Below are 27907 nucleotides of genomic sequence, written 5' to 3'. Positions count from 1 at the left end.
AAAACATTAAATTGTAGATCTATAATGGGAATAATTTCTTCCTAATATCCAAGATATAGATATGTATTTATATATAAATATATACTAGTTACCGTGGATATATTATGGGTGTAATATATCCATATATGGATATGATAACTTTTTGTATATAACATTTATATATATATATAAATATCATAATATCGATATATGAATACAATATTATGTATAATATCCATACAGGGCACAATATATCCGCAATATAGAGATTATTGATGTATTATTGATAAATAGTTTATGGATATCCATAGTGTATGGCTACGGATATAAACACGTCCATACAGGATATAAGGGATATAATTTACATGATTTATGATCATACCACAAAGGGTATGATTACATATTGTATCTATAGGATAAAGAGGCTGTAACAGGGGATACAATGGACAGAACGGGTGTAATTTATATAATTTATAACCATACCCGTGTCTCGGCGCGCCCCGCGCCCTCAGGGCCCTGCGGGCTGCCCCGCGCTGCCTGTCGCGGCTGCCGGACGCCGACCGCCGGCAGGCCCGCTGCGGGCTGAGGCCGGTATTTATTTATGACAATAATCATTACATTCTGTTTATTATCTGCCGCGCTGGCGGCGGGCGGGCCCGGCGCGGGGCTGGGCGGGCGCGGCTCCGCCAGGACCCCGCGGGCGGCGGGCAGAGCGCGGCGGCGACGGCGGCGGCGGGAACAGGTCAGTGCCGGGGGAGCCGCGCTGGCTGCTCCCCCCTCTCCTCCGCGTGGGCGCGTCCGCCGCCTTCGGCCGCGAACGGGCGGGCGGAACCATCCGCGTCAGGGAAAGGGGAGCTCGCCGTGGTCGGGACTCCCCCGGTAGGGAATGGGCCAGCCCATGTGCCCGTTGTGATCTGGCGGGAAGGGGCGGTACCATCTCCGCCAGACGGGGGTTTTGGGGCGGGAGGGCACGCACCTGTGCCATCCGCATCCTTCCACCGAGGGACATATATATAACCACCTATATCTGTATAGAATATATCCCGCTTTCCCTTAGGTTGTGTCTTGTGTTCCTCGTGTCCTTGTCTCAGAGACCGGGGCTGGGGTGTCCCTTTGTCCTGACAAGGTGAGTTTTCGTTGGGATGTGATTATAAAAACTGCGGTTCTGGAGGCCTTTTAGGGCTTCTTGGCAGTCCATGAGCTTTTTCCTTAAAATCAGGCTGTGCTGGAAACTGGCTCTGCAGATAACTTCCTCATTTCCTGAATAAATGCACTGTGAACAGCAGAACCGATGGAAATGTAGGGTAACAATAAAATAGTAACAGCAAAATAAAAACAGTAACAGTGGTAATAGTTGTAATAATAATAAAAGTAGCAATTTCCATTGAAATTGATGAAGCTTCTTTAGGAGTTCTGTTTTCAGCTGTGTATCATTAACATTTAACTTTGGCTTTCATATCAACAGACATACAGTAAGAGAAGCATTTTTATTTATTTTCTTATTGCAGAGAACCAGCAGGAATAATGGTAGTGGAATATCAAAGCTTCCTGGTGTGTGTGTGTGTGGGGTGTACCTGTGGCCCACACGACCATTTATAAAACTGTCTGCAAAGATAACAGTGACAGAAATTTACTAGGGCAGGGTCCAGTCATGGTGTTGACTACGCTGTGTGCTTTTTTAAAAGCACAGACGTGCTACATGCTGTCTGTAACCAAACCAGCTGAACACAAAATTGTGGTCACTCGTAGGGTTGGCAGATCCCAGAGCGGTTTGGGTACAAAGGATCTTAAAGCCCATCCAGTGCCATCCCCTGCCATGGCAGGGACACCTTCCACTGTCCCAGGCTGCTCCAAGCCCCATCCAGCCTGGCCTTGGGCACTGCCAGGGATCCAGGGGCAGCCACAGCTGCTCTGGGCACCCTGTGCCAGGGCCTGCCCACCCTGCCAGCCAGCAATTCCTGCCCAAGATGCCAAAATCTGTGCCTGCCCTCTGGGACAGGGACACATGTGATATTGGGAAGGATATATGGGATATTCTCTGTGTCCTGTCCCTCCGTCACTTGGAAATTGTCCCTCAGGTACTGAAAAGCCAAAATCAGATCACCCCCAAGCCTCTCTTCTATAATCCCAAATCCCTCAGCTTTCTCAGATGGTTCTTGTCTAATGAACAGGAGAAAACTGTGCTGTATTGGAGCTGTATTGGACATTTTCTGAGAAACAGCTCCTCAGACTTGTTCATGGAGCAAAATGCAGCGCTTGCAGCCCTCGTGAGGGGACGTGTTTGTTTCTGGAGACAGATCTTTAGCTGGGGGACTCAAACATCACCTCTCTGTTCCTCCCCTGGTGCCTTTACCCTTCAAATCCTGGCTTTTATTTTGGGCTGAGTACGTGGAACCAGAAAAACTGTCCCTTTTGCAAGAGCATGGAATGACCCTTTGAGGTGCTGGATATACCGGAGCCCTGAGAGCTTCCAGGCTAAAAATCTGCAAAAATCCTGACTGAGCCGCCTCAGAGTGGCTGTGGTGTGGGCTGCATACTCTTACAAAAATAAAACCAACAGCTTCCACTTTGGCAGAGCGTTCTGAGCTTTACAGCCAAAATGCAGCTTTAGAGACACAGCTTTAGAGCACGGTGTCTTTATTTTCACTGTCGATGTCGGTGGGACTTGCTGAAATATTCTTGCTGAGGCCTTGGGCCTGCAATCGCAGGCCTAATGGCTCTCTCTCTCCACAGCACCCTTGAGTCCTTCAGAGAGCTTATTTTGTTTTGATGCACTTAAAGAGCAAACAGCACCTGATTTCCACAGAGTCTTTGTGAGAAAAACACCCCCCCAGTCAATTGTGTGGGGTTTTTTTTTAAATCCTCAGGAATCCCGGGGTGCCTGGGCCTGTCCCCGGGCGCGATGGCGGCGCGGCGCGCGCTGAAGGCCGTGCTGGTGGATCTCAATGGCACCCTCCACGTCGAGGACTCGGCCGTGCCCGGCGCCCAGGAGGCCCTCAAGAGGCAAGTTTCCCCTCTTTTTCGGGTTTGCTCTGGGAGGTTGTGTCAGTGCTGTTTGCACAAAGGGGTGGGTGAGTGGGGCTAGCGCGCGGCCGAATCCTTTACGCTGCGTTCGTGCCAGGAGAGCTCAGCAAAGGGTGGAGAGAGATACTGGTGTCACCTGAGCTGCTTTCCTCAGTGGCTCTTCCCGTGTTTTCTAAGCCTTTTCTAGACATAAAACCACCAATATTCAAGGTGTCTCCACTGATTCACGGGTGAGACAGCCACAGCCACAGTTGAGTTTGGGTGAATTGCCCCAAAATCAGTACAGCTGAGCTGTTCCTCGGTGATCTGTCAGATCTTTTCAATCTGTGCTGAGGTAAAGTGGGATAACAGAAAAGCTTGCTCTGGGGAGCAAGGCAACCTCTGCAGCATTTTCATTTCATTCAGACTACAATTTTCTCAGTTATTACTGTTTTTAAAGTTTCTTTCTGCTAGGTAGGCAACCTCATTTTTTTTTTTCTTTTGTAGGAATTTAAACGCAATAATAAACAAGACAGCCAGATTAACTCTTTCTCTTGAGGTCAAAGGGTGCCTAAAGACACTGAGGCACAGCAAAGTGATTTATTCCAACCAAGTCAGTGGTGAAATAGGACTCACAATCCCAGGAATATTTGTGGTGTTTTCCTGGAGAAGACATCTTGCAATGGACGAGGAAAAATCCCAGAGTGATAGGTGATATTTTGATGAATGAAGGGGGACACTTTAGGATTCTGGGGCACTAAGGATTAATCAGGATATAGGAGCAGAACTGAACTCTCTACTGGAGCTGAATGGGCTGCTAAGAGTTTTATAAAGCTGGACTGTAGCTCAGAGGAAAAGTTCACAGAGGGGTGAGGAAGCTGCATTTCCCACAGGTAGTGCTGTGGAAATTATTATGTCCTTAAGATGTAAAATTGCAAGGAAGTAAAAACTGCTGAAACACTGGCTACTCATTCACTGCCCTTTCACTCACTGCAGGGAGAAATGGGAGTCAGTGTTCCTGAAATTCCATATAATATATATGTGCTGCCACAGCTATGGAGGGCAGGTGGCAGAGAACAGCCAGGCCTTTTGGCTCAGAGGTGTGAAAAAAAATATTATCCCACTCTCTTTTCTGCCAGTCCTTCCTTGTCCTTCCCAAAGAGAAGCTGGAGGGAATGGCATGCAGCTTGCTCAGGGAACAAATGGAGAGATGCCTGTTTTAGAATTACTGTTTTCACAGTTCCCTATTGAGGTCCAGAGGGAAAAATCACTAATAAAAATTAATTTTTATTTTATTATCACCCAGGGGACTCTTTTTATCAGCTCATACCTGTGAATGGTCAGTGTAAAACAAGAGATAGAAGGAAGTGGCAGGTGGAAGCAAGTCTCCAACTTTCTTCTGATGTTCTCCACGCAGTCCTGATGCCTGTGTTTGTTCCTATAGCAACAGAGAAAGTGATGGTGGGGGAGTAATTAAAGGGAATGCTGTTGAAACTGTCACTTAAAATTATTTGATTGTTTGGTAGTATTTACTGTCAGCACAGGGCAATAACGTGGTTTTATGTGATGCTGGTGTTCCTCAGGAAAGGGGGAAATGGCTGCAGAAGCTGACATAAAACCACCACCAAGGTAACACAGGCTCCTGGAGCCTCCTGAACGAGCCACAGCTGCTGGGAAATTCACCCAGCAGTGGAATTCAATATATTAATTCAGCAACAAGCTTATTTTGTTTGCTTATTTTGATCAAGAAGCAGGGCTGGCTTATTTGTGTAGTTTAAATAAAAAGGCTTTTCAAATTAGTGATCATGGATGTGCTGGCTGCTGCTGTGAAGAGGGAGTTAGAATCACTGTTTTCCTCAGGAATTTTTGTGTTAGAGAGGGAGAGGAGGGGAGGATGACTTGCCTTGGTCTGGGGGGCATAATTCTTGCTGTCTGTTCCGCATCACGGAAGTTTTTGTGTGGCACCAGTCTTCCGTGTGCTCTGTTCATCTGCAGCCTCTGGGGCTGTTTTTAGCCCCAGAGAGAAGCAGAGGGGTAAGGACAGGAGGAGCCTGTGCCCAGTCTGTGCCCCTGTGTCCCCCCCAGGCTGCGCAGTGCCCCGGTGACCGTCCGGTTTGTGACCAACACCACCAAGGAGAGCAAGAGGGACCTGCTGGAGAGGCTGACGGGGCTGGGCTTCGACATCGCCGAGCACGAGATCTTCACCTCCCTGACAGCAGCCAGGAACCTCCTGGAGCAGCAGCAGGTGCGGCCCCTGCTCCTGGTGGACGACAAGGCCCTGCCTGATTTCACAGGTGAGATGCTCAGGAAGCAGCTAATTAATGAATAGCGGTTAATGAACAGCTAAGGAGACGTTGTGCCCTGAAATGTGGAATTCTGGAGGGTCATAAAGGTCCTTTTTTCATTTTAAATCAAACATCAAACAGCCTGAAGTTGTATCTTTTTGAGGAGCAGTGGAAATGGCATCCAAGGCCTTCAAATAGTTAGGAATTCAGGTAAAACTCAATGCTTTCTATTCATTTCCAGTGTAAAATATGAAGTAATAGTTATCACCAGGTCATTGGTGCTTTATTGGACCTATCAGTGCTGATTTTTTTAATAGCAAAGATGTGTCAATTTGTGCAATACGTGACTTCCTGCAGAGGTTTTACTCATAAAGAGCTGAAAAAACAGTGTGTAGGCACACACAGCAGGCTGTTTCTCTGTTAATAGATTATTATTAAATGCAAAATCTCCAGGCAATTATTGCTTATCTTACATTGAACATTTAGGTTTCACCCCATGTAGTTGGATACCTTCACTGGTGACAGAAGGTTCATCACCTTGAGTCCTCTGAACTGTCATCCCTAAAGACTTGGTTAAAATCTGCTTTGCTGTCAGATGCTTCTATTTCTCTCCCTCAGCAGTCAGGGGAGCAGAAAATGATGTGTTCTCATTTGGACATCAAGGGTAGCAAAGATTCCCACATTTTTAACATACTCAGAGTTGAAAACTGTATACTGTACACTCAGCATTTTTTTTTATTTAAAGTCAAGGCAGCAGAAGTATGGATGGCTTGCCTTGTCCTTGTCTTACAAACTGAAATCTTTTGGCTGTGTAATTCAAGTAGGTTCTAATCTTGCCAGGATCTAGGAATTTCCTGTTAAATTTTGGTCCCTTAGTCTGGTCAGAAATCTTCAGAGAGGTCAATGTTCAGGAGAAAAGCCTCTGTGAGAGCAGGGAAACCTGGTAATCTGTTCTACCTAACAGCATATCCAGAGAAGTGTGCCCCCAGCAATATTCAGCAATACTTGTGTCCCCAGGAAGGCTTTCCTGGGTGAGAAACAGCAGAGGCAGCAGCTCTTTCACTGACAGCATTTAAATCAGCTCAGTCTCCATAGTTTTGGGATCTTTCCATCAGTTTTTCAGGATCTGATGCTAATTTTATAAAAGATGGCAGAGACAGAGGTAATATGGGGCCACGTTGGTGCATCATCTGTATTGCTGGAGTCTGGAGTGGGTTGTTTGATTTGTTTTTGCTACAAGGGCTTTGGCTCACGTTTCCTCAGTGCTGCTTTTGGAACATGTAAGTACAGTGGGGAGTGCTTTAAATTCCAGTTAATGGCTGCTATTGAGCTGTCTTGGCTAACCTCTCTGTTGAAGTTGGTCACAGGCGGATGAAGGAATCCTTTCCTGGTTTAAGGACTCATGCTTCTGGGTGATGTCACGAATCCACCGTGGCACCTCTGAGTGGATGTTGTGCTGGCTGAGCACCTGAGGGACATGCAGCAGGAGGCCTCAGCCAGAAGAGCCAGCCAGGAGCTCTGGTTGTCCTGCTAAAGCTGCAGAGGGTGTGTTTGAAGGTGGAACAAAATCCTCAGCTGATAACATCCCATTAGTAAAACCCTCCTGCTGGTGCTACTCTGCTTCCACTGCTGGGTCTGTCCTGGGGTGGGACTGCAGTGGAGTTGTTCCCAAGGGCACTAATCCAGTTTGGAAAAAGACCTTCCAGAAAAGCCCACATTTATCTAGGGGAACAACTTTAGGGCAGTGTTGCAGTACCATCTTTATTGTCAGAATCAGACAGATGCATGGAACAACAGTCAGTGGAATTTCCTGTGGCTAGAGGGAATTAAAAAACTGGATGGGATTCACTTGAATTCCTGCTTTAGTGTCTTACAAAGCACATAAATATATGTAGAGAAGGACTCCCAGATGGCAAGCAGTCATTCAATTAAAATAGGGATTTTTGTGTCCTGCTGCATTTCTGTGGGAGCAGTGGCAGAATCATCCTACAGCTGCTGTTAAGACTGTCCAGATCCTAGAGGATGGAACAGTCTGGATAGACCAGCACCTTTTCCACAGATGCTTTCTTCATCTATAAAAGACATAAAAGCAGTTTCTGTGCTATGAATGTGTAGGAAAATGCTTGTTTTTGCCTTAAAGTGATTAAATGCACTTTGCTGACTGTGGGCTGCTAAGTGTGAATTAAATCCTGTCTTTCCTAGGGATTGGCACGGATAACCCCAATGCTGTGGTGGTGGGACTGGCTCCTGAGCACTTCCACTACGAGATGATGAACAGAGCCTTTCGGTAAGGCAGCCCCTGGCAGGGGGTGGAGTGGGAGCTCTCTTGTGCTGGGCTCTTCTCTTTCTGGGAAGAAAAGGGTGGTAGGAATATCACACATTATGCAGCTTGTGAGGGAGCCACTAATCTTGTGGGATTTGGGTTCTCCACTGGGAACTTCAGGCAGTCCAGACCTCATTTTTACAGCTTTCAGTCTAAATAAACTGCAGAAGTGCAGTCACAGCTGTCACTGAGGGGAAGAGTTAGCAATTCATCAAGGGGAAATACACAAAACTAGGGGTGTGGGGAAGCATTCACAGAATTATTTGGGTTGGAAAAGACCCCCATCCCACTGAGTCCAAGCTGTGACCAATCCCCACTGTGTCACCAGCCCAGACCATTGAGTGCCACGTCCAGGCCTTCCTTGGACACCTCCAGGGATGAGGACTCCAACACCTCCCTAGGCATCTCCTTCCAATACGTGACCAGCCTTCCCATGAGAAATTCCTCCTCATGTCCAACCTGTACCTGCCCTGGCACAGCCTGGGGCTGTTTCCTCTTCTCCAAGAGAAGAGGCAGATTCTGTGTTCAAAGCCCATCCTTCAGAGCCTGTGTGGTATAGGGAAGGAAATCCAGTATTTAGGGCAGATTATTCCTTACATACCTAATGCAGGATCTTCTGAAGGATCTTCTGTTCAGGAGTGGCCAGCACAACCTGTTGGGCCAGGTGGGCTGTGGAGCTGATCTTGAGTGTTTTATTTTTAATGCTCTTTTTGCCTCTAGGCTGAGGGGTAAGTCACCTTACCCATCTGTGAGCATCCATGAGCCGGGCTGCCCCAGTGTGTGCAGAGCCATGTGTCCTTCTCACTGGTTCTGACTTGACTCCACACTCTGGAGTTAAAATACTCCACAAGTATTTTAACTTGAAAAGCCTTCAGCTTTCACACGCTGGATGTGAGCCTGTAGCTGAGCAGAGCCCTGGTGATGTGTGTGATGAGCCCTTTCCCATCTTTGCTCACAGCGTGGTGGCTACCTCAGTTCTGCACCTTGAAATTCGGTGAAAGCCCTGATACCAGACACCTTAACCTGTCTATAACCATAAAGTAGAAGAGGGGCTATCAATTACTGCCCACCAGTGTCTTAGGGAGATCTCTTGGAGTGGGAGGCCAATGCTGTCCTCATATTCTGCCAATTCTGGGTTACATCAACACATGTTGACCCAGACTGATCCTGTCTGCCTTGTTAGTGAGCCTTGCCAAATGGCAAGGCCAATGCCAAAGGCATTGATTTTGGAATTTTACTTTGGGTCATGAGTGGACTCTTAATTTCACAACTACATGAGCTTAACCTATTGAGTATCCCAGTGCTTACATAATTTTATTGATCTGTATTTCTGTCCTAAATATATTAACTGTTGAATAATATCCATCATTTGCTACAGGCTGAAGACCAAAAAAAAAGCCAGTATGGGTTCTATCTGGCCTGTAACACCTCACTGATTTGTTCTGGGTGTTTCCCCCCATTCTCTATGGGGAATAAACTTTTGCTGGTGTCAGTTCTGTTGGGCCTGATGCAAACACTGGCCACACAGGAATAGGGCAAGGCTCGACAAGAGCACATTCTCTTCTTGTCGAGCCTTGCCCTATTGCTTCTCCTTTGCTGCTCAGATAATTAAGTCACTTGGGATTTGCATTGAAAATGGAATTGCATCAGGATTGCAGAACTCTGAGGTGGATCTGATTAAGTGCAGATATCTAAACGCAGGTTCCTCTGTCTGTGCTGGTGATCTGGGCTCTGGAGGGATAAGGGAGGCACTTCAGGGCATTTTTTTACCTAATAGTGCTTAAAATAGGACAGTTGAACTGTGCCCTAGGAGTGCCTTTTCCTCTGCACCAACTGTGAGGAGCCCACGCTGACTAATTATGTGGTAGGCAACTATTCCATTGACACCCAACATTAACTTAGGTAAATCTAACTCAACATTAGTCCCAAAACGAGATACACAGAGTCTGGCCGTTCTCCAGGCACCACTTGAAATTACTGAGACTAAATTTCTCTTCCTGTATAAGTGGGATTTTGATGCCATGTTTGAAAGAATTCTCTCAGGTGAGATCTCTCCTGCAAACTGCTGAACATAGTGGTTGTGGTGATGCTGTCAAATTAAATTTTTCTGTATCCTAGAGGCATCCTCCCATCATGAACATGTCTGGCTGCTCACAGAAACACAACCCAGCTCTCTTCTTGTTCAGCCTGCTTTGGAATGCATTGATTCAATAGGAGTGTTTTGTGACAATTAAGTGAAATGAAATATCATTTATGCCCTGCTCAGAGCTTCCAGACTGCTCTGCAGACATCCTCCAAGGAGAATCCAGCTCACCTCAGCCAGCCTCCTACAACAGGGGCAAAGCAAGACTTTGTTTTCTTAAAGGCTTTTGTTTTGTTTTGCAAATCAGGGATTAAGAGGGAAATAAATCCTCCTTTCTGCCCTGAGACCAGTGTTTTACCCTGTTGCGATAAAGATTGGAGCGACCTGCATTACCTGGAGAAACAGTAACATCAAAGGGAAAATGTTTAGCAGTCCAATGGCAGTTCAGTGCTTGTTGCACTGAAACCTGGGAGAAGAGGACTGCAATCACATTGCTGTGCTTGGTGCACCAGGAGCATTCCTGTAGTGCAGCACCTACACAGCTTCCCTTTGCTGCAGGACAGGGGGATGCAGTGTCTGCTGTGAGGAAAATCTGCAGGGCACATAGCAGAAATGTGAGAGCCAAAGATGAGTTGCAGGTTCTGTGGAAGCAAGCCTGCTCAAACTCCCAGGGTTAACAGGGAAATGCCGAGGGACATGAATGACTCAAATGGCTTTGAGTTTTTTTAATGTAATTTGTTACTGTAATTCCTTCAATGCTATAATATAAAGGTCAAATGATTCATCCTGTACTCACAAGAAATTTTTCCCTGTGAGGGTGGGCAGGCCCTGGCACAGGGTGCCCAGAGCAGCTGTGGCTGCCCCTGGATCCCTGGAAGTGTCCAAGTCCAGGCTGGATGGGGCTTGGAGCAACCTGGAATAGGGGAAGGTGCCCCTGCCTATGGCAGGGGGTGGGACTGGATGAGCTTAAAGATCCCTTCCAACCCAAACCATTGTGGGATTGTGTGAAAGCCACTTGAGGCCTTTAGTATCATATAGTACCTTTAGTATAATTTTTGTACTCTCTTCTTCATTCATTCATTCTTTAGGTTGATTCTGGATGGAGCGCCTCTCATAGCAATCCACAAAGCCCGCTATTTCAAGAAGAAGGATGGCCTTTGCCTGGGACCTGGGCCTTTTGTGACAGGGCTGGAGTATGCAACAGACACCAAAGCCACCGTGGTGGGGAAGCCAGAGAAGACCTTCTTCCTGGAGGCTTTGCGGGGCACTGACTGTGCCCCCGAGGAGGCCGTCATGATTGGAGACGTATGTGGGCACAAAGCCCTGCAGTGCTGCCCTCCGGGGAGGGCAGGGCCTGAGGGGGGGCTCCAGAGGATGGAACTGTCATTTCTAGAGAGAAAATGGAGCTGGGGAAGGACCCAGGAGCAGCTGAGGCAGCTGGGAAGGGGCTGAGCCTGGAGAAAAGGAGGCTCAGGGGGGACCTTGTGGCTCTGCACAGCTCCTGACAGGAGGGGACAGATGGAGGGGTCGGGCTGTGCTCCCAGGGAACAGGGACAGGAGGAGAGGGAACGGCCTCAGGCTGGGCCAGGGGAAGTTTAGATGGGATATTAGAGAAAAATTCTTTGTGAAATAGGACTTTGAGCACTGGCAGAGCTGCCTAGGGCATTGGTGGAGTCCCCATCCCTGGAGGGGTTTAAAAGCTGTGTGGATGTATGGGACATGGGTTAGTGGTAGCCTTGGCAGTGCTGGGGGAATGGTTGGATTCAGTGGTCTTAGAGGGGCTTTCCAACCTAAACAATTCCATGAAAGTTCACAGGATTTAGTGTCTGGGGTTTTCTCTCTTACATCAGTCACTTGGATCAGGCAGACAGCACATAGAAAACCACTCCTGTGACAGTGTGACCGATGGGATAGCTGAAAGATCTGACTCTGTGTCACTGCTTTTTAAGTGATGTGCAAAGCAGAAAAGGTTATGGAAATGTCTGTGCCCACTAACCCACTGCTCTCCTGCTGTGTCCCAGGACTGCAGGGATGATGTTGGTGGTGCCCAGCAGGCAGGCATGCGTGGGATTTTGGTAAGGACGGGTAAGTACTCAATGGATTGGTCATTTCAGGAGACAGTGGTGCCTTCAGTGATCTCACCCTGTGCCTAGAAGTGAAGGGACTCTGAGCCCTGCTCAGAGTGGGGTGGGGCAGAGGCAGCCTGTCAGGCAGAACATTGTGACAGCAGGGCTGGAGCACAGCACAGACCCCCAGCTGATGGCAGGGTGACCAAAGTCATAGATGGGACAGCTGCTCTTGCAGGTGTGAACTTTTGCTGTGACTCAAAAATCCAGAACAGTAATCACAGAACAGAGGAAACTGTTACTATCACACCTTAGATTGCCAAAATCAGTCACAGCAATGTAACCTCTGATCATGCAGGAGTTCTGGTGACATTCCTCAACAATTACACAGGTCGTTATAAATGTAATTTTGCTTTGTATGGAAGTGGAACCTGGAGGGATTGACAGCTATTGTTTGTGTTGTAGATGGACCCATGGGCTGGGAAAGGTCTCTTTGAGGTGGCAGCTGCTCATGCCACACAGTGTGACATGTTGAAAATGAAGAGAAGTAATCCTGCTTTTCTTCAGAAGAGTCTTCAGAGAGGCACTCTTCATCAGGAACTGTAGTGATAGAACAGGGAGTAGTGGGTTCAAAATGAAAGACATGAAATTTAGGTTAGAGATTTTAGGAGGAAATCTTTCCCTGTGAGGGTGGTGAAGCCTTGGCACAGGTTTCCCAGAGAAGCTGCCCATAGATCCCTGGCAGTGTCCAAGGCCAGGCTGGATGGGGCTTGGAGCACCCTGGGACAGTGGAAGGTGTCCCTGCCCATGGCAGGGAGTGGCACTGGATGTGATTTAAGGTCTCTTGTAACTCAAACCATTCTGGGATTCTATGATTATTACTATTTTAAGAACCTACAACATGGACATTTGCCAGTACAGCAGAGTGAACCAGTGCAATTAACACTAGTTTTGATCCAGAGCTGCCCCTGGAGGAATCTCTGGTAGGACTCAGCATTTGTTTAGGGAAGCCTTGTGGGATGTTTTTGGGCATTTTCCTGGTTGGTACTGCTGTGACAAGGCTGTAATTTTCAAGGGGGAAAAAAAAGGTACTTAGAGAAGTTTGGTAAAGGCATCTTTGTGTTAATCTGTTACAGGTAAATACCGTCCAGCAGATGAAGACAAGATCAGCCCTGCTCCCTACTTAACCTGTGAGAATTTCCCAGAGGCAGTGGAACATATCCTGAAGCAGATGTTGTGAGAAAGGGAGCAGGTAGCTTGAAGAAACATCTGTTTCACACCATTTCCTTAATTCTTGCTTCAAAAATTAAGGTCCCAAGACCAGTGCATGCGTGGCATCCATCAGAAACCACCCTGGGCTGTGAGGGGCAGGGGATCCATGTGGGCCCAGCACAGGCACACACACAGGGCAGTGTTTTCTTATTTTCACTTTTCAAAGAATACCTGATGAAAAGTGCTGTATGGAGAGCATCACCTTCTGCAGAATTAGCTAAACTGAAAACATGCACTGGAAACATGCACTGAAAACACTCAAGTAAATAAAGCTCAAACAGAGCCTTACAGCCTCAGTGGCCTGTAGTGATTTCACTGATGTGTCTGCTCTGCTCTGACTTAAAGGTAGAGATTACACTCGTTTAGAAGTGACTCTTAAATGAAAATATCACCATTGCTTAATAATAACTACTGTGGCTCTATTTCATTAGAGCAGATCCTGTTACTTGCTTTTCAAATTTTACATAAAATTAAAAACTGTCAGCATTTTACAGATGTTTTAATTAGATCCTGTTATTAAAAAGAATGATACAGAAACAAAACTCTGATATTAAATGCCTTAGAGACTGTGACTTTTTAAAATTAGGTTTCAGCAGGGTCCTATTAATGCTACAGTTGCAAAATTTCACTTTTGTTGGGGATTTTTTTGTTTCTTTTTAATGTTATGGAAAAAATCCTTCACAAGCCATGGGGACAGATTCCAGTTTTTACAGTTGGTTAGCAGAGCTGTAAAATGAAATTTAATTCTGTAGCGTGCAATGCTTTTCCTATGCACTACATCCCCCAATATGAACCAACTTTGTAATGATGGTAAATGGCTTTTCTGGTCCATTTGCAAACTGTAATAATCAAAGTCCTTTACAGTTGTTTTACAGTGCTCCTGTGTGTTAAATTATTAGATTGTAATTATGCATTACTGGAGTATTAACCTTATTGAAAATACAGTTTTGTGTTAATGAGCCATGCTCGTTCTTGTTAAACAAAACCATGGTGATGAATGAATTCCTCACGTGTGACAGTGTCTCTCTGCAGCCTCCCTTGGTGGGTGGTTAGAACGTTCAAATTTAGACTCTGTCAGGAACAGAATGGGTGGATGGAGGAGATGTTGCAGTGGAAACACAAGAAGAAATCACAGAATCTCAGAATCACTTAGGCTGGAAAAGTTATCTAAGATCATCGAGTCCAGCCATTCCCCAGCACAGCCAAGGCCACCACTGACCCACGTCCTCAGTTGCCACATCCACATGGCTTTTAAATCCCTCCAGGGATGGAGACTGCACCACTGCCCTGGGCAGCTGTGCCAGGGCTGGACAGTCTTTCCCAGGAAGAAATAATTCCAAATGTCCAACCTGAACCTTCCCTGGTGCAACCTGAGGTTGTTTCCTCCCATCATGACACTTTCTGCCTGGGAGAAGAGACCTCTGAGGAATAGAAGCCATCTTTAGATAGTGTCTGTGGGCCCTTGTACTGCCAGCTTCAGTTTTTGTGCAGTTTTGCACAAATTCAAACATCTGGGTTGTGTGTCGGCCATTCCGAACCTGTTGGTTTCTGCTTGGAAGGATGGATGTGAGGGAGGTGTGTGGCCTGGGGTCACAGTCAGGTGCAGGAGGCGGGAGATGTACCAACAAAATCCTGTGAAGATATTTCCCTTGGAGACATCCAATAATGTGTGACTGATGCAGGAATAAAAGGGACTGTCAGTGCCTCAGAGGTCCTGGAATGTGCTGGAAAGTATGCACAACCCTGGTGCTTGGAATGCAGACACACCAGCCCAAGGAAAACAGAGGGACAACTGCATGGAGGGGAAGTGTCTTGCTGAGCAAGAAGGAGTGTGAAAGAGGGCAGTGATAGGACCTGGAGCCTGAAAAAATTACAAAAAATGAAAAAGTTTGGAATTTCTGATGGGAAGAGTGCAGGACACGTGGCAGTGCTGGCTGCTCACCTGGCCATGTGTGAGCAGGACAGTCCAGCGTGGGGGACATTTGGCACAGCCTGCAGAGCTCACTGCAGCACCCATGGGCAGGGCAGGCTGGCACAGCTGGGGAAGGGCCTGGAGCATCTCCATGCCCAGGACAGGCTGAGGGAGCTGGGGCTGTTCAGGGCTGTGAGAGGGCCCTCAGCCCTGGCTGTCCCTCCGTGTCCCTGCGTGTCCCTGGCTGTCCCCGGGTGCAGGGAGGGTGAGAGCAGGGCCCAGGCTCTGCTCCAGGCCCAGCAATGGCACCAGAGCCAGGGCAGGACCCAGCAATTCCCCTGCACAGGAAGCACAAGTTCTATCCTGGGCAGAGACAGAGAGGCTTGGAGTCTCCCTCACCAGGGACGTTCCAGAGCCCTCTGGACACAATGCTGTGTCCTGTGCCCTGGGATGGCCCTGCTGGAGCAGGGAGGTGGCACCAGATGTGACCGCCTCTGGTCCCTTCCAACCTGACCCATCCTAAGGTTCTGCAATTCTGCTTTATGGCTGGCTGCAAACCAGCACTGGGTAGCCACCAATACAGTTTCTAGTTATTTATCCTAAATTTGCTGATTTTCTGCAGTTTTTCTCTAATTCCTTGCATTTTTCACTTTGGCAATACCCCAAACCAACAGTACAATAACACGCTTCAGTGCTCTGAACTCAACTAAAATTAGCAGCAAACTAGGCAAATTTACATGCCCTGTATGTCCTGAATTTCACTGAAAACTCCTATTTTGTATTTCATTAAGAAGGATGCAGGTGTCTTCTGGGAAAGCTACACTGACTGTGATGTTCTACAGTGTCAGAAATGGAGAATTACGCTAATTGTGTATTTTTTAAACTTTGCTCCAGTTCTACCCAAAATCTGTCATGAATAAAGACTGAGAATCAATCAATCAATCAATCAATCAATCAACCAATCTTTTAAGTCTTTATACATAAAGTTAAGGCTGGAGGCTTTGTTGCATAGGATTTGCCATCACATTAACTCCAAGAACTTTTCTGAATAAAGAACAACCACCACCCCTTCACCCACCCTTCCATTTTGAAAGTAAAGATTTCCCTCTGACACTTGTCATTGCATGTTGTTCCTTGAAACAATAGCACTTCCTTCCCCATCACCATTTGATCCTTTGGATGGCAAATGGCTTGGAGGTTTTTCATTTTTCCTGTCAGACAGACTCAAACTCCCTCTGCCAAGCCATGTACTTCTGGCTCAGATGCTTTGCTGATGGCTTGGTGTGAGTGATCACATCCAGGAAATCCTCGGTTGTGATTGTGTCCAGTTGGATCATGTGCAAGTTACTGTTACCTAAAGACAAGAGAATTGAATAAATCCTGTTACTATTACCAAAAGACACTCTTTCTTGTCCATGCCTAGTCCAACACTTAATGTAGGAAAACAACAGACTAAATGTAGTGAGATAAATGAAAAATTGCATTTATGCTGGGAGCACAGATAATGACAGCTTTAAAAGAAACCCTGATTTTTAGAAATTTAACAGGGTTTGGAGCTGTAGATTTTAAAACTTTCCCAGGCAGATATCAGAGCTCCACCTGCTGGAGTTAGAATGTTCATTCCGAGAGTTACAGCAGGAAATCAGCATTTCCCAGACCAGATTCTCTGCTCAGAGCTGAGGTACCTGGCTGATGATTTTCAAGAGCGTCGAAAATTTTCCTCACTGGCCTCATGGCTGCCTCCTTGCACACGAGTTTAATGTCTGAGCCAGAGTATCCATTTGTTTCCTGTGAGGGGATCAGAATGATACACTACAGTTCACAAATCAGACATAAATGGAATTTGCAGGCATATATATTGTGTATGTATTTATATAAATATTCATGAAGTCTACTCCTGTCTGAAATACAGGTTTATATAGACACAGAAACACAAATCTTTCTTTTTGGTACCGTCCCCTCAAAATTATGTAGCTTGTTATTCTTTGAATGCCTACAATACCTCATAGGATTAAGGAAAATACTTGGCATTTTCTTACTAAATGCCAGTTTTCTGTGGGTGAAATAAAACCACCTTTCTGAGTCCATCCTCAGCTTTCCAGTTAATAAAATAAATGTATTTCCTTATTAACCCAGAACTGAGCAATACTGTCTCTGCAAACAGACGCAAGAATTTCAGCTGGGTAAAGTAAAATATTTAAGGGCTGGGACCTTGAGCAACCTGGGCTAATTGAAGGCACTCCTGCTGGAGGTTGGAACAAGATTATCTTAGAAGTCCCTTGCAACCCAAACCATTCTAGGATTCTGTTTCCAAAGAATCCAGGATGTGACAAAGGGCTACATGAAGGAAGCGGGGCTATCTGGTGAATCTCTTCACTGCAAAATGCAGCAGTGGAGCTGTGACAAACCCTCCCTACACAATTAACTGTTCATTACCCTGATGAATTGGAGGTGCTCCCAGCTTGGTGAGAGCAGTGCTAAAATCTGCTGTTGCTGGATGTCTCCCTGTATTTAAGGCTGAAAAGCTGGCCCAGCAGAGAGAACCAGCACACACCATTGTGCAGGCAGAGCTGCGTGCAGCCGGCGATTTCCACGCGTGTTTGTGTGCCGTGCTCAGCCCCACGTCCCACCAGTGTCCCTCTGGCTGCAGCCCCAGGTGAGCTGAGCTGGTGCCCAGCTCCGTGTGTGGCAGTGCCGGCACGGAGGTGCTGTCCCAGCCCTGCCCACCTGGCTCAGCAGGCTGTAGTCCAGATCCGTCCTCAGCTTCACGCCGCCGCTGTTGCTCAGAGGGGGCAGCCAGTGCTGGATCATCACCCGCCGTGCCTCCTCACTCGGCAGGTCCACCAGGATCCTCTTCTCCAGCCGCCGCAGCATGGCAGAGTCCAGCTCCCTGCAAGCACAGGAGGACAGGGAGCGTCTCAGCGCGTCTCGGCGTGGAGACGTGGCTTGGGCAGCAAGACCCTCGCCTGCAGCTGTGCCAAAAGTAATAAAAGGGGTTAATTATCCAGTGTATTCCTGTTCAGTGATATGCTAATTGTGACAGCGATGCTAACAATAACAATCAGAAGTTGCAGTTTCCATCCTTCGCCCTGGTACTCGTCTGCAGCATGTCTCATCAGCAACAACCTCTCCCTTTCCCCCTCTGCTATTAAGGAGTACTACAAATTGCCTGTCTGGGGCACTCTCAGGACTAATTAATTGCTACTTAGTAAGGGATGCTCAGTAGGTATAAAATCCAGACTGGAGGTCTTGGATGTGAGGCTGTGTATTATGACAGAACAGGACACCAAACTGAGACTCCTCCTGCAATACAAATTATAAATAATTCTTTATATTATTTATGTTTTGTTTAATTTTTTGTTTTGTTTTTATTTATATTTTTATTATTATAAATAAACAGCCACAAAGGATATTATCCTTATGAAAAATATGTGCAAGGTGAACACGCTGGATAAATGTGTCAGTGAGCCAAAAACTCTAATTCTGTCAATGTCAACACTGGTTATGATGTTTTGTCTAAAAAAAGATAAGAAAAAGGTCCTGTACCAGTCTTTCTCTACTGGCCCCGTTCAGTCACAGACTCCTTACTCCAGTTTAAAATATTATTTAGTCCTCATACCTGGTAAGAAAATCTTGTCCAGGGGAACCCACTTCAAAGTTTCTTGTGCAGGCAGAAGAACAGAAGCCCTAAGCATCATTTCCACCTGTGCTGGCTGAGCACGAGGAACCAGCTGCTGGAGGGTTGTACCTGCAACTTGGGGCTGCAGATTCACTTAAATAAACCTGCCCCCATCCTCAATTCCCTGGCTGAAATTTTTTTTTCCAGCAAAGTCAACATTAAAGCAAAAAATAGAGTTTCTTGTTTCTTTCTAAAAGGAAACTCCCTTTCAGTTCACAGGGAGTTCAAAGCCAGCTCAAGATGGATTTGTAGCCCAACACCAGAGCTGATTTCTGTCACCTTTGGTGACTTGCCCTCATTTTTTTTTAATACCAAGTGTTTCTATGGCATAGCACATGGTAAAAAAATGCAAAAATGGGCTCCCAAATCCCCACACAGGTGCCTGCCAAACCTCAGCATGCCTGGCTGTCAGTTCTCTAGGAACACAAGTGTCCCTCTCCCCACAATGTTTTGGTTTGGGAGACCTTGTTCCACATGCAGTGATCCAAGCAATTAACACAAAAATCATAAAACCAGGAGCCCAGAGGACAACAGGAATTCACTCAGATCCACCCTTGTGCTTGTAATCAAGGCCTCAGAAGTAAACACCAGAATTTGTAAATCAACAGCTGTTGCTATATTGATATTATCATTATTGCTATATTGATATTATTTTTGTGCTGTACAATGTTCAGTGCAATGCCTCTCACAGAGGGTCCCACCCAGCACAGACAAAGAACCATGTTAGTCTCCTTTCATCTTCCAAATGTATTTTTCAGCTCAACTTCTTAAAATTGCCTTGCTTGGCTGGAAATAATTACTCTGGCTGATAACTATTTGCTGTTATTTACCCACATATTATTACCCACATTAACATCATCTGTGTAAAGAGGGCAAAAGTTTTAGGGTTTTAGAGATGCTCACAAAGGTACTCTAAAAAGCCTTTGCAGGTAAAGGACAACCACAGCCAGCCTGCAAATCCTCCAAATGACATTTTCCATCACTCCTTCTGCTTCAGGCCCCCGAGAAGACAGATCCATGAGCTCCCTTAGCCATATTCTGTAAAGCCTCCAACAGAAATCTCTCTGCTCTGCCCAGAGGAGCTCTGCCACAGCTGCTCTGTGTCTGTCCCATCCCCAAAGTGTTCAAAAACGGGGTGCCTGAACAGCCTGGTCCAGTGGAAGGTGTCCCTGCCCATGGCAGGAGAGTGGAACTCGATGTGCTCTAAAGTGCCTGCCAACCCAAACCACTCTGTGATTCTCTGCTTCTATTATTCTGTTTATCCAGAAGGTTACTCTGACCTGTTGGCTGAAGAGGGAAAGAAAGAAACAATGTTTTTGTTATCTCGAGTGTTTAGGTTGTTGCTGAATTGTTTTGTCAGTGATCAAACGCAAGGTTAAGTGACATTAACCAGAGCAGAATACAAAGCACAGAGCCAACCTAAATATTCTCTGAAACAACAGCCAGTGGAAGTACTGAGAGATGCTCATGAAAAGATAAACAAAGCTCTACAGATCCATAAGATGGATGACTTTTTGCAATTAACATTAGGAGGCATCACAGATTCACAAAATGGCTTGAGTTGGAAGGTAAGAATCTATTGCTGTGCACCACAACTTCACCCATCCTGAGGGTAAGGGTGAGAAGAAAACAGCACTGCAATGAAAACTGAATAAAATGTGCTGATACACTAGGAAACATTCACTACATGATTAAGGTTCTCTTTATTCCTTCACTAACAAGGCCTTTATTTTATTTAATTACATCCAATCATTTCAACAAGTAATGTATTAATAGAAACACCTTGCAGATGAGCAGCAGAAAGCAGGGCTGGGCAGCAAGCACAGGCTGAAGAGGAAGATCAATAACTGCAGTGCAGCTTAGGACAGTGTAAAGAGCTTTGTTTAGGCTTCTTTTCATTCTTCTAAAAGCAGCTTGGTACTAGTTTTTTTCCCTGATCAATAAATATCTATGTTAAACAAATCTCTTGAAATCCAGCTTAACAACAAATGTTTGCAAGGGCACAGCTTAGGTAGCAGTAGGTCTTTTAAAATTTTGTTGTGAAATATTCCTGTGGAGATGAAGTCTAGGTCTGACAGTAGGGCTAAATGTCACCTAATACTCATAAAAATAATCTGTAAATATATAGTTGGGATCCTAAAAGAGGTTTAAAACCTGCTGACCTCTCTGGAGGCAGATAATCCCAAATTCCTCAAGGCTGGAGAACCCCAGTGATGTGAAAGCTCAGGCTTTCACCAGGCTTTCCACCCACCTCAAACACCTTCCTAAGCATTCGCCCAGCTCCTTCTTAAAGCATTTGCTCTGTGGTAGGAACATTTCCACCAGACAAGAGAGAAAGTCCAAAAGGAAATTCCATACTCTCAGGTATAAAACTTTAAAAAGTGAACACCCCAGCTGCCACTCTTGTTCCAGCACAGACTGACTGCTTTCTTTCAGGGCAGGTCCCTAAAAACAGAAACCTTGTTGTTGGGTCTCAACCTTCAAGAAAGGCTGTTATTTTGGGTGTTTCAAGGAAGCACTTTTGCAGAAATTAGAACTTCAGTGTTACAAAATGATCAAAAATCATATATGTAAAATACTTAAAACTGAATTCTGTGTATTTTACACAACTTCCCAGAAGCTTATTGATTGTGTAAGGCAGATACAGGCTAACAAAACACATGCAAAATTCTCTCTGCATGGATAATTATCTCACAGAATAATTTAAGAGACCACACTGCTCAGAGCTTCTTCTAAAAGGGCAACAATGCTGCAATAATGTAAACATTTATAGTGCATTACTAACAAAGAGACAAATGTATTAATGCTGTATTAATTCTCTTTCAAACTTAACTGTCCACACAGAGAGCAGTTATTTTTTTCAGCATTTTCTTACACAACTGGAACACAATTCAATCTAATTCAGCTCAGTTCCTTTTATACAGATACTGTAACAAAATGGGGTGGATTTTGCACTGATTTAAATTCTTGAGTTTGTCCAAGACGTAAATCCCTGAAACCAACACACCGACTTTGCTATCATGGCTATTAAAAAAAGTCCATTGTGGCTCTGTACTCACACTTTTGGGCCAGGGTAGGGACCAGCCTAATTTAGTACAGCTAACTTCTGTGCAAATTTTAGGTGTTCACACAGCCATTCTTTCACTTAAAGAGCCTGAAAAAACTGGACAAGACAAGCTAGGCTTACCTGCCACATGGGACTCATTGAAAATATTACCTTTGAGACTCAATTCTCAGGCAAAAACTCCACTTCTGTTGTTTAATTCTATTTGCCTGCTCCCTGACAACAAGGAGATCAGCTGACAAGAGGAATAAAATATTACCACAGACTTTGTGAGAGAACATTTGGTGATATGCACAACCAAAATGTGAATTTGTATGGTCAAAATAATATATGCTCTAGGACATTAGGCTTTTTTGTATCTATGTAAAAGGAAGCAGCTGTGGTTACACAGCCAGTGACATTCAGACTCCAGACACTCACAACAATCTGCTGATCACAACCTGGAGCTCTCCAGTCACAAACAGAGGCTTTTCCAACATTTGTCCCCATGGCAGCTTTGTAAGATTCAGCCAAAAATCACTAATCTTGAAAAACAATGCATAAATGAAGCCTGTGGCCTTGGTGCAGAGCCCTCTCTGGCTCCCAGCTGGTTTTAGGTGCCCTGCTCTGTGTCTGTCACACTGCAGAGCTGGGCAAGTGTCCTCTCATTAAACAAAGCACCTTAAAGTCAAATTTCAAGTTTTGCCACTTGAAATGCTCCTGAACTGCTGCTCACACGAGGTCATTCCAGGAACACCTCCCACTGGGCTCCAACAAATGACTCCCAGACCATGGCTTGAAGTTCCCTGGAAACAGGACTGCTGTCTTCTCCTGTTCTGACCCAAGCCTGTGTTCTTCTCCATGTGAGAGGGGAATAGACCCACTTAGGTCCATTTGCCTTTAGGGACAAGAGTATCCAGAAACGTCTCAGTGCTGTGAGGATCAGCAGCTTCTCTCCTGAGCACCCACAGTTGTTACACTACAAACATCACCTCCCTTCCTTATCCTCTCCAACTTTTCTTGTTCCCAATACACATCCTTGTTCCCAATACACATCCTGCCCAGCTTGATGAAATTCCACGGTTCCAATCTTAAACTGTTTTTTCTTCTATACTAAACTGTGTTGAAGAAACTGGAGAATTTTGTTCCTCAACTTTTCAAAGTCACATTTGATACTAATAAAATGCAACATTCCTATTTATGGAGTATCCTTCTAAGCACCAGATGTTTTAAGCACCTTACAGTTCCAGGCTGAAAACCCTTCTTAGCTTAAACATAGTAAATAACTTGCCTATAAAGTCAAATACTCCATTTTAAATATTAGCAGCTGGTACGACCAGCATATGTTGACTTTATTATGGATTATTCTCATGTGACACAAATAGCAAGAATTGAAGAGTTTAAAAGTAAAAGCTCCAAATTAATCTTTAAATGCTTTAACCAAATATCAAGGCTTTTTCTGCAGAAGTCTTAATAAAATCTTTATCTGTGCTTAGAAGCTCATGAAAATGTATTCAAAATGTACTCTCTGGATCTCTTACCATGGCAGATTGGAAGCTGCTAAAACAAATACAAGATCATCAGATCGGGCCAAGCCATCCATCTGCACCAGTAATTCCGTTTTCATCCGCCGACTTCCTTCATGTTCACCACTACCAAGATTCAGAGAAATATTATTTGCTCAGTGCATTAATCATCTTTATTTATACAGCGTCATTCACAGCAACTGAGCCCTTGTCACAGTTTTGCCCCAGTTCAAAGCATGATTAAGCTCCATTAGCTAACATCTAAGCATTAAAATCAAGCTTTCTAATGATTACTTAAATGGACTTTTCAGTGCATTAAAGTGAGGAGAATTCACTATTACTGAATCCAAAGAAAATATTTATTTGTTTTTCTCTTCATGTTAATCTCCATGCAAGACCAACATTTACTGCAAAATAGCTAGGGCTCCAATTGATTGATTGACTGATTGATTGATTGATCTATAGCAGGGAATTCTTACAATGTGATAGCTGCCATTAAATAACTGGTACACCTACCTCTTTAGGGTACCATTTTTCTGTGACTGAATGTGAAGTGGCCACAAGAAAATAAAACTACTACTGAATTCAACATTTTGCAAAATGTTCTATCAAAAAAACCCAGAAAAATACACCATGCTGATATGAATTTGGAATGGGGCAGAGACCACACAGAAAGGATCCTTCTTCAAAAAAGGAGAACTTAAGCAAAGAGCTAAGAACTCTGGCCCCAATACAGGTAATCTGTTTTGCAGAAAACCAGCTGGAACTCTTGGTTCCAGATGTGAAGCTCTTGGAAACTCCTGGATCAAGCCCAGGGAAAACATCAGGACCTTAGATGGTAAGAGCTGCAGTTCAGGTTTAAAGACTTATTTCTGCAAAGGCATTCAAACATCAATGCCAAGTCAGAATTTAATAAGTACATGTAAAAATAAGTACAGCATCTAGGATAAAAGTCCTTATTAGACTATATAACCCAGTGATGTTAATGAGAGCTTTTAAATGTACATATGAAGGACAAATTTGGTTAAACATTTGCATCTATTAAGTGAGAATGACTACAAGTAGCATCTTTACAATAGGACATACTCTATTTACAAATAGTAAGCATACAATATAGACATACAATATAATATATATAAAGTGATAATGTAATTCACTGTACATAAAATCCCCTGTAATGGGTTGCTAATGGTTGTAACAATATTTTTATATTTCTCTGGCTTCTTTTCCATCCCTAAATGTGGAATGTGTTTTTAATGTGTTTTTAATTATAAACTGTCTTGAATCTTGGATTCAAGCAACAACATACTCCCAGTCCTGCAACAAGAAGTCCTGACAATGCCACCAAAACCTGTCACTAATGGAAATGCCATTCCACTGTCTGCACTCCCTATTACTCTGCTATGCCTGTGTTCAAAGTGTCACAAAACAAGCTGCTTCTTACTTACCTCTAACAATTCACCTGTTGTTTCCCTCAACACTGCCCTTTATTTCCATTTCAAATCCCTTTAAAGTACAGCACAACTGGTTATAAAGCCCTGCACCTCCCTCCCTCTTGCTGTCCCTGTAGCCCCTTGCTAATTCTCAGAGAAGCTCTCTTGCTTCTCTGCTCTGACTGACACAAGCACCTCTCTCTTTTAATCCCGAAGTGGTCCCACCAGTTACCCAGGAGCAGTGCCTCTCTGACTCATAACTGACTCCAGCTCATCCAGGAAAATTGTGGAAGGAGCGTGGTACCGGGCGAGCTCAAACAACACCTGCCAGAGAGAAGAGTAAATGTGAGAGAGAAACTGACACAAGCAGGCACTAAAGTGAACTGGCATGGAAGATAAATTAACAGCACCCACATCCCAAGGGATATCTGCTGGAAAAAAGCTCTGGGTAGGCTGAGAGTCCCTGAATCCTCTCAAAATCTGAGAGGTTTGTAAAGGAGATATAAAGAACACAGCCTTGTAATCCTGTCTTTATGTGTAAATCTTTCTGTCTAAATCCTATCAGAGTACCCTGAGAATAATGGGATAGAAGAAAATGATCCATCAGAGGATTCTGGGAACTCCTAAATTGTTACTGAGATTAAACATGTGCCTTTTGTTGTTGCTCCATTTGTACTTTCTTTTTTTTTTTTTTTTTTTTTTTTAAATAAGGATTTGAGGAAAAAAAATGCAGGTCAGCTGAAGCATAATGAAAGACAAGGCACTGATTCTTTTGATAAGAATCAAGCACTCATTTTTTTCCATGATCAAAACAAACATAAATTGCTTGAACAATCACAATTTAAAAAATGGACTGAAAGCTGAAACAAAAAATGTGGATCTGCTCTTTAGAGAACAAAGTTTTATCTAATTTTCTGTAAACATGGAGAGGCCTGTGTTAGGAGTAAGAAAACACTGTCAGTTCTTCTTGAGTAAAGAGTTTTTTGAGTTTTTAGATTAGTATCACTAACAATATATATTAGTCCAGCACTTTTAAAACTGAACACTTGAAAAAATAAAATTTTAAAATATACATATTATTTTCATCACTTAAAGCATGAAACACAAGCTTTAAGTCATTTGTCCAGAGTAACAAGTAGACCATGACCAGTATACAATTTTACTAGAAATACAACATACAAAATATATAAAATCACAGAAATACAGTGTAGAACTGAGCAAAACAGGATGAGAGGATGTGCCTTCAAATGACACAAACCCCATATATACTTCCCTTTCACCAGCCACATGTGATTTTAGGATACAAATTCATACAATACTTTTTTTAGAGCTCTCCCGATCCACAATCTTACTTCATTTTTTGATTCTGCCATAAATTTAATTAAGGGTAAAATGCCACAAATTGAATAACAATGCATGTGCTGCAGCATGTTCACAAAAGCCTTGTGTATCATGGTGGCAGAGACCAGATTGTCCCCACATACTCCTACCAGAAAATAGAATTCCAGGAAGCTACTGAGATGTCAAGAGAATCAGTAAGAGAGAAAGGGAATGTCAGAAGAAAAATATGCAATTTTCAAGGACAAAGGAGGCAGGACGAGTAAGTGTGGTGCAGCCATTGCCTACATTTCAAGAGAGACAAACAATGCCATTTGCAGAGAACAGTTTGCTGTGCTTATTTGTTTCCAAGAGCTCTGCATTTACCTGAAGTGCAGCCCAAGAGATGAGGGCAAGGCAGGTTAAGAGCTTGTAGATTTCCACTGAGCTGGTGGCTGTTATGGAGAGATTCAGATGGGCAAAAATGCTGCACATGAACCCCTGAATTTTTTTGTAGCACAGCTGAGCCATGCAGACTCCTTGCTAGTTTATACACAAAAATGCATTTACCCGCTTGCCAGCAAACTACCTTCCTTGAAACAACATTACACCTGCATTTGACTGGAAGATCTTTGTGACAAGGGAGTTGTTTGCCCATTTTGTGCCATGAAGAACAATTAGGAATTTGGGAATCTAAATTACATTTTTCAGGGTGCCTAGGAGCCAAGCCCTGCAAAATGGATGTGAAGTGCTCTGAAGAGCGCTAAGCACACACCAGTTTGCAACTCTGATTGTCTGACTCCTTTTCAGGCAGTCAAAGATCTTTGCTGCCTTTAGAACATCTGCTCCATCTTACATTACAGAACTGAAGTCCCACAGCAAGAATCCATGATGAGATTTCTGCAGAAGTGATGTAATTCCTGCTTTCAGAACTAGGTATAGCCAGTCATGTTTTGTCTAAATCAGGAAAGATTATGAGTGTCATAGGAACACTTGTTTCCAGTTCTGTGCTGAACCCAAGTTCTTCAAGGGGGAATGTGATGTTTATTAAAGTATAATGAATGAGAGAGGAATTCTTACCCGGACAAGTTTTTCTGAATCACCCCTCCATTTGCTGACAATGGTGGAGGCTGATATGTTGAAAAAGGTTGTATTGCATTCTGTGGCAACAGCCTTAGCAAGCAAAGTTTTTCCAGTACCTACAAACAACACTGTTTGAGAAATTCACTCTCCAAAGAAGTAAAATGTAAATGTTTGAATAAATTCCCCTCATCCTACTACCAGTCAGGTAAAACCAGTAAAAAACTCATAGGATGGTTTGGGTTGAAAGGGACATTTAAACGCCATTGAGTCCAATACCATGCAATGAGCAGAGACACCTTCCACTATCCCTGGTTGCTCCAAGCCCCATCCAGCCTGGCCTTGGACACTGCCAGGGATCCAGGGACAGCCACAGCTGCTCTGGGCACCCTGGGCCAGGGCCTGCCCACCCTGCCAGCCAGCAATTCCTGCCCAAGATCCCAAAATCTGTGCCTGCCCTGTGGCAGTGGCAGCCATTGCCTGTGTGCTGTCCCTGCAGGCCTTGTCCCCAGTTCCTGTGCAGCTCTCCTGGAGCCCCTGGAGGCCCTGGCAGGGGCTCTGAGGTGTCCCTGGAGCCTTCTCTTGTGCAGGGAACAGCCCCAGCTGGGCCAGGCTGGCTCCAGAGCAGAGGGGCTCAGCCCTCAGAATATTTTGTGGCCCTTTCAGGATCGTTTGGAGAAACCCAGGTAATACAGAACTGCAAATGGAGATTCTCCAAATCCTGAAGTGGTGCATGCTGAAATGGTCAGATGCCTTCTGTGGCAGGAACACCTAAACATTCACAGGAAAAAACAGATTTCATTGCAGAGGGAGGCTTTGCAACCTGACTCAGGTGGTTCTTGTGCCCTCTGCCCACTTCCAGCCACATCCTGGTGTCAAAGTGAGGGAAAGGGAGCAGGGAAGCTG

General features: G+C 44.7%; 2 protein-coding genes across 4 annotated transcripts in view; one reads left to right on the top strand and one right to left on the bottom strand.

Annotated features, from left to right (window-relative positions):
• Positions 1 to 642: 642 nt before the first annotated feature.
• Positions 643 to 14013, top strand: HDHD2 (haloacid dehalogenase like hydrolase domain containing 2). Of its 3 annotated transcripts, XM_041464132.1 has the most exons (8): positions 656 to 721; positions 1037 to 1105; positions 2847 to 2982; positions 5068 to 5276; positions 7470 to 7554; positions 10762 to 10978; positions 11695 to 11758; positions 12876 to 14013. In XM_041464132.1, exons 3-8 carry the CDS (start codon positions 2882 to 2884, stop codon positions 12977 to 12979), a joined length of 780 nt encoding a protein of 259 aa, XP_041320066.1. In that variant the 5' UTR covers positions 656 to 721; positions 1037 to 1105; positions 2847 to 2881; the 3' UTR covers positions 12980 to 14013. The 3 variants fall into 3 exon arrangements, with proteins under 3 accessions (XP_041320067.1, XP_041320066.1, XP_041320065.1); XM_041464133.1 differs by lacking the exon at positions 1037 to 1105 and having other exon boundaries at positions 643 to 721; XM_041464131.1 differs by lacking the exon at positions 656 to 721 and having other exon boundaries at positions 938 to 1105.
• Positions 14014 to 16009: 1996 nt separating this feature from the next.
• The window catches only part of KATNAL2 (katanin catalytic subunit A1 like 2), a 28576-nt gene continuing 16678 nt past the window's right edge, over positions 16010 to 27907 (bottom strand). The window contains exons 11-16 of the mRNA XM_041464127.1: positions 27002 to 27120; positions 24837 to 24928; positions 23187 to 23297; positions 17651 to 17813; positions 16609 to 16711; positions 16010 to 16277 (exon numbers count right to left, since the gene is read on the bottom strand). Coding sequence (XP_041320061.1) covers positions 16138 to 16277; positions 16609 to 16711; positions 17651 to 17813; positions 23187 to 23297; positions 24837 to 24928; positions 27002 to 27120 — 728 coding nt within the window. The 3' untranslated portion in view covers positions 16010 to 16137. The remainder of the gene's footprint in view (positions 16278 to 16608; positions 16712 to 17650; positions 17814 to 23186; positions 23298 to 24836; positions 24929 to 27001; positions 27121 to 27907) is intronic.

This window comes from Pyrgilauda ruficollis, unplaced genomic scaffold (assembly GCF_017590135.1).
Source record: "Pyrgilauda ruficollis isolate IOZ18807 unplaced genomic scaffold, ASM1759013v1 scaffold170, whole genome shotgun sequence".
Taxonomy (NCBI): domain Eukaryota; kingdom Metazoa; phylum Chordata; class Aves; order Passeriformes; family Passeridae; genus Pyrgilauda; species Pyrgilauda ruficollis.
The sequence above is the reverse complement of the archived record's forward strand: the minus strand, read 5'-3'. Positions and strand labels throughout refer to the sequence as shown.

Coding starts and splice junctions, on each gene's coding strand:
- HDHD2 (XM_041464133.1), top strand. CDS start 2,882: ATGGCGGCGCGGCGCGCGCTGAAGGCCGTGCTGGTGGATCTCAATGGC. Junction 2,983..5,067: donor GCCCAGGAGGCCCTCAAGAG/GCAAGTTTCCCC, acceptor TGTCCCCCCCAG/GCTGCGCAGTGCCCCGGTGA. Junction 7,555..10,761: donor ATGATGAACAGAGCCTTTCG/GTAAGGCAGCCC, acceptor TTCATTCTTTAG/GTTGATTCTGGATGGAGCGC.